Raw genomic sequence first — 11,208 nt, 5'->3', positions numbered from 1 at the left:
TTTTTTTTCTATCCTCTTGCCTCTTTTTTATTTCAATCTTACTCTCATGTGTGTGTATACACTATTGGAATAATCTCGAGTTACGTTAATCGCAAATGCCCCGCCCTTTTGGTTGGAAAAAAAAAAGAAGAAATTTCGAGACGATATAATATCGTTAACCGAATTACATTGTCCCACGATTACAGTGTAAAATGAGATTTGTGTCTGGATATTTGTCTTTTATTTTATTTGAATGATTTCAGGGTGGTCCTGAGTCTCAGAATTTTATTCGGCGGAAGGAATTTTTATAAAATCCATTGATTACATTTTTGACATCGATTACAATAATTACTAATTAAATAAATGAATTGAAGTTGAATTAAAATCTGATGGGAGAGGAAAGTTTAAAACAGACAGCCATCGAAGGGGCACGAATCGAGGGAGACATATGTATTGGAGTGATGGTGACAGAAATGCTTTGGCAGGACATCCTCTGTCATCCACTCGAGGTGCACACAAACCCGTTAATACCAGAATCAAAATTGAGAGAGATATGGCAGATCGAGAAAGAGAAGATGGAAGGGCAGACAGAGTTCCTGATCGGACAATACAGCCTCGGGAATCAGGGGACAATGATGATTTCAAATTTAGGGACAAAAGGGTGGACCACAGGAGTCGGAGACACGCCAACAATCCCTCATACACATGTTCAACTCTGAACTAAACAAAATTAATGTCAACAATTCATGAAAATTTAATAAAAATCGGAAAAAATGGAAAACAATTGATTTCCCTTCCCAAATTAGATGTCATGAACTCGTGAAATATCCCGAGGAGATTTTGAATTCCAAGAAGCTGACATGTAAACAAAACAAATAGAGTCTGGGGGTATGAAAGATTGTTATGTACCTGCAAGCGTATTTCTTCGAATGATCCCGACGCTTTTAATCCACGATAAAAGAGCAGCGGTGAATGAGGATGAAACGATGAATTAAATGGCAGATAGATTGAGAAAAAAAGCCCCTTTGAGTGGAATATTGAATTTCGAATTGATCCTTTTTATTTATCCTCTTCGAGTGCGGGGGTGAGGACTTTGTTTAACTGACGATCCTCACTGCAGGCGATTTATCTCGATGACGATCGATTGTGCGCCGCCTATTAAATCTCGATTCAATGAGAGAAATATCCTTTTGGGGAAGGAAAAGGCCAGGGAATCCCATGATTCGGGGTTGATCTTGGGGTGAGATAATAATCAGAGACGAATTCTAGGGCAAATGTCACAGGAAATAATTCCGTCGACAAAAAAAAAATAGTGGAATTGTCATTTTCATCTGTAAATTACGGATTTAATTTATTCAACGAAGGATAATAATTGGGGAGAATATTTAGGCCGTGGCCGTGGCTGTGGCCGAAGGGTAAGATGAAACATTCAGATATCATCGAACCAAAAACACAATGCAATCCCATAAAAAAAAAGGGGATATGCACGAGTGACTCGGTATCACGTACGTTATAATGAATTCCATATTCGTTATAGAGAAACTCGACGGCGATCTCTACCATCGCAAGGTAGATAACAATGGTATAATGTGAAAAGCAAAAACGAATGAAAAAAATAATATAACCCTGTAATGGGGATTGTGTGCCCAGGTGCATCGAGAATTGATTCACGCTTCAACAAATTATTTCATATCTTGTCAATTGGCGTATATTATGTGTTCATACCCGGGTGATGCTTCAATGAATTGAATAGCAAGGCTATTTATTATCTTGATTGTCGAAATCAAAACGGTGAAAATCGTATGGAAATAATTGTACACCAATTGGGGATTAATAGCCGATTAATTGTGATATGTAATTTGAATTTAATCCGATCTTGTCGTTTTCTTCATGAAAATTAATTAAGAGGAATTAAATAATTGATTGCATTTCTGTTTGTTATTATTTATTGGAATCTCCCTGGGGAGATTTGTGGAGTTTTAAGATTGAGTTGTGAGCAACTGTTGTATTTCTGGGTAGAGGAATAAGATGGAGTACAACTAGAACGAGTTACTGGTATTGCAGTTGATGGTATGTACCCAGGGAAATAGCGTATTGGATATCGACGAGTATCATGCGACTGACAGCTAGAGCTAATTGAATCTTGACTCTATCCTACCGTGTGCCTCAGACTTCAATTGAATGTTCGACAGAATCCAGTGCACTGTTAGAAAAATCATCTCCAAAAGCAAAATTTATCGATTCACCAGTGAATTTTGCTGAATTAATTCGTCAATCGATTTAGATTTCTCGGTAATTTATTTGACCTTTCTGAAAAATAATTGACTAATTGAATAAATTGAATGCATTAAAAGTGATTATAAGACTTGACTGGGTCACGAAAAACTAAAGTAAAAGAAAAATGGTATATAATAATCGGATTATAATCCCCCAGAATTCAGAATAGGTACGAACCGATATCCGTACGATTCCTCGATTGCGCAATCAAGATGGCATCGGGAATGGCATCTCTTCTCGCGCCCGCACATCGTATTCCTTTTACCTTTACCGACTCAAACTACCAACAAGTATTTCAATATCCGATCCAATATATTCCCCCCCAGTTGGGTATCACCCAAGGAACGAACTGTACGTGTGTGCAGTCATATTGGATTCTCTCCGTCACCACACCTTTATTCGACTATTCCTTTTTTTTTTCTCTCATTCTATCCAATGAAAATCGATGGGTACACACGTATTCCTTTTACTATCGAATTGCCATCGAATCGATTTATATCTCCAGTTCTTTTCATTTTTTTAATGCGTCCACCTGAGAAAAAAAAAAGAAACAAAAAGAAAAAAAAATGGGCAAGAAATTCTCTCGAGTGAAAATGAGTTTAAATTACCATTAGATAAATGCAATTGAAGATGTAGAAATTAATGTTCGGTGTGGGAGGGGGTGGTAATGGGTGGTAAGGGATGGGGGCAGATGGGCGATGCCATTTTCAATTTATTTCAAGTACCTTTTGGTGGCGTCGGGTAGAAGGGGATACCTATGTTCCTCTTTCCCTTTCCATTGGTTTTTAACCCTCAACCCTCTGAATTTTTTCAACCCCTCCGGATTTTCACGCTCTCCGGCATTCTTCAGCCTCACCACAGATATTTCGGAGATATTGAGAGGCTCAACAGTTATTTCCAGCGATCTCTATGTATCAGGGGTAGTTTCCACCCCAAATTTTTCTTATCATTTTATTTGAGACTTGAGTCTCCGGAATCTCGAGTCGCCAGTCTCAAAATAAATAATCTTAAATGATCGAAATATATGCGAAATATATTCGACTATAATTAACGGATATTTCTGGGAAATATCGGGACATAAATATTTGAAATGGGGGGAAAGAAAATTTTTAGATTTATCTATTGATTTGCAATAGCTCCGGTGGTTTCAGGTAAACGGTATTAGATACATAAAACATGAAAAAAATTATCGTACTTGTCAGAGGGATTAATGTACGAGGAAAAATGGTAGGCACGTTTTAACCACGCGCCCCGCGTTGAGTAAATAGACTGGGCATGTGCACATACACGAGAAATGCACATAGTGCATAGTAATGAGTGTATATAACTCCCGAGACAAATCCCTTTCTAGAAATATTTCTCATTGATTTCTAATAATCTATTTTTCTCCCTCCAGATCCCTTGAAAATAGAAAATAATAATTTTCACAATTTTCAAGAGTGAGAAAGGCAAATAAATACGAAAAGGGACGACAGCTACCGCTGAAAAATAAATAAAGAACCCGTGAAAGTATAACGTAGTTAATTAGCGAGCTAACCATCCACTCCGCAAAAAGAACAAGAGGGAATAATGAAAATAATGAAAAATTATGAAGCAGTTTGTGCTCATTTACCACAGTACACACTGTAATAAGCAAAGAACAAGTACTTGAGACCGAAGAAACTGTGAAATGAGCGCAAGAGTCCAACTTCTTCATGAACCCTTTTTGTTTATTAATTTGTGGAAATGAAAACGGAAAAAAAATCGGGGTCTATTCTACCTTGAACGACTGAGCACATTCTAAAATTCATTCTTCACATTTCGCGGTTCAATAAAATTATTTAAAATATTTATTACGCAATCGAGATGATTAATTACAGTCGATAAAACGTACTGTCTATCATTTTATTATTTTGCGGTGTGACATTTATTTATATTATTCAGTGACATATATATTTTTGTAATATTTAGATTGTAATCGGCCACATAGTGACTCTCGCGAATTCCTCAATATTCTTGGGGCAGATAAGGCTGATATGGAGACTTGAGTCAGGGTTACCTTGTCCATGTCTTCAGATAGAGCGACGTCGTCAGAGAACGAGTTTTACGCCTCCACGAGTCTCCAGAGTCGTTTGAAAGCGTGGAAAGGAGCGCTGTGGAAATAATACAACTTTGTGTTCGTTGCCGGAGGATCAAAGGGAATCCCTTTGACGTAGAGTGTACGGTTAAACGTTCAACTTGAATAAGGGTTGAGTGAAGAAGGCCCTCACCCCTTGGACCTCTGGCTTCCACTCCCTTTCACCGAGTCTCAAACTCAAATCTATTATCTTTACTGTTTTTTTTCTTATCCTTATTTTTCATCCTCTTTATCTCTTGATTTTATCCCTTGCCCTCTAGGTTTTCACTGGGGATTTCTACCCGAGTTGTCGATGACTTGTTGCATGACTTGAATTATTTGAACTGGAGAACTGTAGAAGTAACGGTGCTCTGGGTCTGCATCGGGATGACGATTGTAGGCGGTTTTTATAAAATCACCGGCTGACGTGAAAAAGAGAATTCGTGGCACGTATTTACCGTCGGGGGAGAATTCATCTGATTTTATCAACTCGGAGCTGTTCTCGACGTTTATCATAACAAAACTGTCCATTCAGATTAATTATTTATTCATTAATGAGGAATTAAATGAGAACTTACTGTTGACTTATGTCAATCAATTTGACAGATCGACTGAACTTGTCCTTCAATTTAATGCACGCCGGACATTTTGGCTTGTGAATAATCAAAAAAATGGGCTTTCCGCTCTTCTTAGCCTCTTCAAAACCTCCAGATAAATTCCTCCACTTGTACGAATTCCCGAAACCATAATCAAATTCATATTCAACCCCGTGAACCAACAGAGTCTCGATCACCTGTTCAGCGATACCTATTATTCCAGTGCTCCAGAAATATTTGAGATACTGTCGCATCGTGCTGATAATTTAATCCGATAAACCAACTGTCAAAACATGATTGAATAAAAAAACATGTGAGTGACTAGAAGTTCGAGTGGAAATTCGAGTCAAAGTGAAAAGTCGATGGATATAAAAAAATTAATTCTCTCCGCTCATCACGCGAATTAAAAAATTGACGTTAATTAAACCGTACAGATAATGAAAGCACAAATGACATGTTGCAATCAGCTGATTTCCATGCATTAGTTTTTAGTAATGACCCATTTAGCAGGTCTTCACCTTGCGCCGTTAATTAGACCAGTTGGAGTAATTGAAATTCTCCGGTTTGTCGCGTGTTGCTTTACGATTGTCATAATTCAGTCAGAGAATTATAAAGACACATCATGATGGCCTTCGGCATCGATGTGTGGCTGACGAATGAATCGAGTCGAATTGTCGCGACTTGAATATTAGGTAATGGAGACTTGAGTGAATTAGTCTTGTCTCAGACGAGTCGGTGTAATCATCATTTTGACTTCTCGAAATGTTGGGCTTTTTTATTATTGCGATAGTTTGCACGAGTCTCTCTGCACAGGACTGCAGAATTCCCGGACAATTCGCAAGTTTTTTTATTAATATTTCATTAATTTTAATTATTGAAAGACATTATTATTAGAATTCATCACTCAGTCGACGATTCTTTTACACTTTCTCTATTTTATAGCCAGTATCACAGCTTCATGAATATTTTTATATCTCCGCTATTGCCGGCGCCATTATTACGGCAACCGACAGTGAAACCCGTTTTTTTTTTACTGTTGTTTGCAAATAATGATTTATGTCTGCAGTAAATTCCTGTTTACATTAATGTCGATTTAATTGCTAGAGATATTTCTGAATGCAAAATTTGATTTAGTGTGCAGATGATGCCGCATGCTGCGGCGGCTGCTGCTGGGGCAATCGCTGCATTAACAGTCAGTATTTATTATTTGTTATTAATTAATTCACCTCTCGTGACCTTTCTTCCTTTCTGACAATTATTTAATTTTATTTGACCGTAATTATAAATGCATAATGAATTTTCTGCTTACGATTACTCAAATTTTGCTGTAATTTTGTGATAAATTTCAGCTTTTGGACCCTGTTATATCCACGAAAATGCTTGCCTGAATCATCGCTGTCCACCTGGAATGGACTGTTACCTCTACCAATCCGACATAGAGGGAAGTGAAGCAGTGGCTGACTGTCGGTATCTCGATTCAATGAAATAAAATGAAAGAAAACAGGACGACTACAATCGCAAGTGTCCCGGAGACATCTTCAGATACTCAAAAACATTTTCTCGAGTGGTTCTTCGGTGAATGATCACAGGAACTATTCCCATCGCGTTACTTTTGGTTTCGTTATCTTACCCGCAGCAACGAGGGTGAACTCGAAATTACACAGTCGGTTGAGCATTACCCCCTTTTCTGTCCTCGAGAATATTTGGGGACCCGGGGGATGCCTTTTTTCTCTAGACTCTCTGCGATCGTCACACAATTACTCGTGCATTTGATGTAGCGAAAATTCATTTATTTTATCTTTACATTTTGGTTATTTATTTACTGCATTCTTTGAAACTCCTCTCCCACCATTCGACTGTTGTAACCATTTGTGTACGTGTTCTGTCCTTTCCAATTTTTTAGACTCCGCACTTTTTTGTGTTCTTTGTAGTACGCCGTCGTCTGGACTGAAAATATAAGAAGAATTTTCTTTTGGTGATGATGATTATTTCGTCATTCCATCCAGAGACCGAATGGCTTTTTATTATTCATAGGATATAAACAATTTCATTTACCGAAGGGATCGAATTGCATGAATTCGAATTTATCTCCCAGTCTTTCTCGAATGAGATTGATTGTGTGTCCACTCACTTGACTTCGGCAAGCAACAAGAACAAATCTATAAACAAATAATTAAATTATTGCAATGTAATTTATTCGGGTGACTAACGATAAATGATCTGCTATTGAAATTCACTTCAGTATTAAAAAATCAATGGATAGATGGAGTTGGCCACATTTTCCCTCAAAAATTATTGACAAAAAAAAGAATTAATTTATTCGTCTGTGAAATAAAATAAAAATTATTGGGACAGGAGATTAATTACTGCAATGGCAGAGATTGTTTTTGGATGAAGGATGAAGATTGTTGTGCAGATGTAATTGTGTTTTTATTAGGAGATTATCAAAGGAAGATGGGGCTAACCTCAATGTTGTTTTCGAAAGAAGAAAAATATATTTGAGTGGTAAATAATTGTCTACTCACTTGCTTTTTGGTTTTGCACATAACAGCGCGGTTATAAACATTATTGCAAATTGTATTTATTGGTGACACGGATTTAATTCGTATTTCTTCTCAATTTCTGATAGAAACACCACTAAAAACATTCGAAGCTATATCGATACTCCGTGGTATCGATATTTAAGATGTATCTACGTCGTAGATACCTCGATTAATCGATGAAAATTGCAATGAAAAAGTTTATTATCGGATGAATACATGTGTACAAAAAAAATTAATAAATTCCAAGTCAATTAATCGCTCGTCCCCACTACAAAAAAGTTCCAAAATGCAGGAATAATTGCAATTGCAAATAAATCAAAAAAACTGAAGCACTGAAAAATTGATTGAATAAATTCGACACGTGCGGGCAGTCAGTCTCAAACGATCGAATCCAAAAGAAATTCTCTTAAAAAATAATTGAATAATTAATTAATTACCAAGCCTATTCCCCAACTCGGTGGATAAATTAAACTAATTGGACGAACTGTTGATCCAGAAACACTAGATCAACCTTTAACTTTATCGTTAGCCATGATTTCAAATCGTTTAACAACTTTAGCGATGTCAATGTCCTTAGCAATCTTGAGGTAATTAGTTTTCCTAACATTATGAATACTAGCCCAAGTGGGTAGCAGTTTGCACATGAGTTTAATGTGCTCCTCGAGCTCAGCTGGTGTCATTTTCGTTCTATACGAATTGTCGAGCTTGTGAATGACAAACTCGAGTGTCAGGACTCCCTTTTTCTCAGCAACGAATATATTCCTCAGGATTTTCGACATCTCTGGAAGACGTGCATGCAGAGCAGCCTCTTTGTCCTCACTCGGTGTCCTCGTCATTGCCTCCAGTGCCTTTGCTGCCTGTTTAGCTCGAACTTTCTCCAGAAGAGACATGGGAATGCCCTTGAGGGCAGGATTAATCGGCCCCTTCTTCTCAGCCTGCGGTGTGGCTGGTGGTGTATCAACACCAGATATTTCAACGCTCCTGGAGCCATTCGTCTTTGTCTCCACTGCTGTACTTGATGAAGAGCTGGTGGACGTCATGTTTGCCTCAGCCAAACGTTGAAGGGCCTTCTCCATCCTCGTATTGCAGTTGAACAGACTCTTTGCCTTCGCTAAACATTCAATAAAATTGAAAATTATCCAGAGATATTCGCAGAAAATCCATCGTCAGCGCTTCCTCAGAATAACGATTCGATGAATAAGATGATTTGTGCGCGAATGTTATGACAACTGGCGAATGAAAGGAACACGTACTTATCCTCCTGATGGTTTGACAAGTGCTCAAAGAAACATGAAATCCATTCTCCAAAGACAACATCCTGACCTAAATATTATTCCTCCCGAATAAAAAAAAGAACCCACCAAATGCCCCCAACAACTGGAAATTCCCGTTAAATACGAGCAATGATAACTCTCCCATCGATCGAAATGCAGCGATAAACTAATTTGATTATCAAATAATGTCTCGTCAATGTTTAATCAGTTCTGAGTTTATGGATTTCCTTTCTGCAAACGTTGACATATTTTCTCTTGCGGAATCATGACCCGGAATGCTCGATTTATTTGTGTTTTGAATATTCGTGTTTCTAGGTGACCCAAATCATCAATTCAGTCAACAATTCATTGATAAAAAACAATAATTACGTACCCAGAACATCGTGAGCTGATGTTGCTTTTTCAACGTTGGGTGGCTGAGGTAATTCAGCCTTCTCAATGACAGGACAACTGTCAACATCGAATTCTGGATGCCATCGAGTTATTTTCTCCCTCGGAATGACCATGGGGCTCTCCAAATTGAGAAGGAACTTCTCGTGTTCAGTCTTTACTCGCTCTGTAAATGTCAGAATAATTCACTTCTTTGTCCCTACAGATGAAATAATATTTTATTTAATAATTCCGATGGATGAATACCTAGAAGAGCATTGTAGAACAATCTCCTCCGCTCTAGAAGAATCCCAGGTGCCATGCTGCTCTCAGCAGCAGATTTAATGACATCATCACCATCTGGAGTGTTCCTCCCACTCTTACCCTCGACCTTGGGCACAATCACAAGCTCATACTTCTCCTGTTTAGAGGCTGACCCGAAGGATCTCATCTTCTCCATGCTCAGAGCAAATGCCTCAGGTAGGACAGTCTGCACCTGTGCCAAATGCTCGACCGTAAAATTCCTCCTGAGTAATTCCTGAACAGCTGGTTTCAATTTTCTGAATGTAATAGTCTCCTTTCTGTTAAACAGCATAGCAGCAACGGTGTCGACACACCTGAAGACCTCACCCAGGAATCGATAGGTGAATGGTAGAGTGAGTGCAGGCGTTGCTGAGTCAACGATGCTCTGATACCTCTGATAAGCAGGTGCCTTTGTTGGACTGGACTTGACAGGACTCGGTGTTTTCTCCTTGGGTTCAAAGAGAAGGCGCCTCTGGGGACTGATCCCAGGACAGAATCTCATAGATTTCGTCGGTGTCTTCAGGGGAGATCGAATCCCTTTCTGAGGGCTCACAGGCACCTCCAGCTCAATCTTCTCGAATTTCCTGATCTTGGGAGGCATTCCATCGTTCTCCTGACTCTCCTCTCCTTTCTCCTTCCTCTGAAGCCCCTCCAACTTCTCCTCGCACTTCTTAATCCTGTCGATGGATGCCTTGAGCTCAGCCAGCCTCGATGACCTATTAATCCTGTCCTTGATCTCTCGAAGACTCAGCTCAGACCTTCCCACCCGCTCCAAAATACTTCTCTTGGGTGTTGTTGAGCCTGCAGCTGGCTCCTCAGTCCCTTCCTCCTTGGAGGTGGCTTTCCTGGGGCTCAACAGTCCCTTCTTCTCAAAAATCACGTTCTTACTAGTCTTGTCCTCGTTGATCTTGGAAAATGAATCGCGAATGTCCTGCTGTCCCTCAGCAACTGATGGCTTTCTACTCCTCGTCGCCCTAGCCCTCGTCGCCATCCTGGGTGTTCTTGTTTTTGCATCGAACTGAATGTTCCTGACCACTGAGTTTACCCTCTCCTGTTTGGAATTTTGGGTAAAAACAATTTTTGGGCTCGAAGTCTCCTCCGAGGAGTCTTCAATGTCCTTTCCTATGGATTTACTAACCTCAATACTTTTTGGACGCGTTCTCTGCTCCAGAATGAGGACTTTGGCTTTATTCCTCAGCTCATCGGTTGCCTGTCGTTTGCGCGTGTGGAAAAACGAAGTGACTGTTGGCTGCGACATTATTTATATACGTGTATATAGTGCAGCTGGGGAGGATAAATAAATAATCCAGGGACTTGGATGGGAGGTGTGAATTTTTTTTTCAATGATCGAGTTTTTTCTGGCTTTATCGTGGGTTTTTGGGGAGCTCTTGGTTATTGTGCCACGTTCCACTTTTACTCGCGCACTTTATCAGTTCTTCAGGGGTTCTAGGAGGCAGCCCGCCTTTTACGCGGTATTTAGGCGCGAAAACAATGGATTATGATGCCACTTATCGGTAATTTGGGTCAAAGAGGATTGACTAAAGTAGAGGCTCAGTTGTGGGGGTTTGAGTGACCCCAGCTGCATCGTAGTACTGCATCCCAAGGGAGGGAGGGCGCCACACGCAATCTTGGGGTGTTTTTTTTTATTAACCAAGTTTTTATTGCAATGCTGGGGTATTTATCAAGTTGACGGGGTGAATTTTATTTTCTGCGGTGTGAATACTTTTTGTTTTTTATTTATTTATCTGAAATTTAGCCGACTGCAGAACGTG

At 39.3% G+C, this 11,208-nt stretch overlaps 3 protein-coding genes across 5 annotated transcripts; all 3 read right to left on the bottom strand.

Moving 5' to 3' along the window:
- Positions 1-4,156: 4,156 nt before the first annotated feature.
- Positions 4,157-5,232, bottom strand: LOC105273175 (thioredoxin domain-containing protein 12-like). Its single transcript, XM_011315457.1, has 2 exons — positions 4,930-5,232; positions 4,157-4,874 (listed from the first exon to the last, which is right to left on the bottom strand). Exons 1-2 carry the CDS (start codon positions 5,199-5,201, stop codon positions 4,637-4,639), a joined length of 510 nt encoding a protein of 169 aa, XP_011313759.1. The 5' UTR covers positions 5,202-5,232; the 3' UTR covers positions 4,157-4,636.
- Positions 5,233-6,715: 1,483 nt separating this feature from the next.
- mRpL33 (mitochondrial ribosomal protein L33) lies at positions 6,716-7,627 on the bottom strand. Of its 2 annotated transcripts, none has more exons than XM_011315455.1 (3): positions 7,473-7,627; positions 7,003-7,106; positions 6,716-6,916 (listed from the first exon to the last, which is right to left on the bottom strand). In XM_011315455.1, exons 1-3 carry the CDS (start codon positions 7,511-7,513, stop codon positions 6,759-6,761), a joined length of 303 nt encoding a protein of 100 aa, XP_011313757.1. In that variant the 5' UTR covers positions 7,514-7,627; the 3' UTR covers positions 6,716-6,758. The 2 variants fall into 2 exon arrangements, with proteins under 2 accessions (XP_011313757.1, XP_011313758.1); XM_011315456.1 differs by having other exon boundaries at positions 6,716-6,894; positions 7,473-7,622.
- Positions 7,628-7,673: 46 nt separating this feature from the next.
- On the bottom strand, positions 7,674-10,952 carry dup (double parked). Of its 2 annotated transcripts, XM_011315454.1 has the most exons (4): positions 10,575-10,952; positions 9,401-10,487; positions 9,138-9,320; positions 7,674-8,601 (listed from the first exon to the last, which is right to left on the bottom strand). In XM_011315454.1, exons 1-4 carry the CDS (start codon positions 10,692-10,694, stop codon positions 7,997-7,999), a joined length of 1,995 nt encoding a protein of 664 aa, XP_011313756.1. In that variant the 5' UTR covers positions 10,695-10,952; the 3' UTR covers positions 7,674-7,996. The 2 variants fall into 2 exon arrangements, with proteins under 2 accessions (XP_011313756.1, XP_011313755.1); XM_011315453.1 differs by having other exon boundaries at positions 9,401-10,952.
- Positions 10,953-11,208: the final 256 nt, after the last annotated feature.

The sequence above is a fragment of the Fopius arisanus genome, unplaced genomic scaffold (genome assembly GCF_000806365.1).
Source record: "Fopius arisanus strain USDA-PBARC FA_bdor unplaced genomic scaffold, ASM80636v1 scaffold00004, whole genome shotgun sequence".
Taxonomy (NCBI): Eukaryota; Metazoa; Arthropoda; class Insecta; order Hymenoptera; family Braconidae; genus Fopius; species Fopius arisanus.
This window is presented reverse-complemented; position numbering and strand designations above follow the sequence as displayed.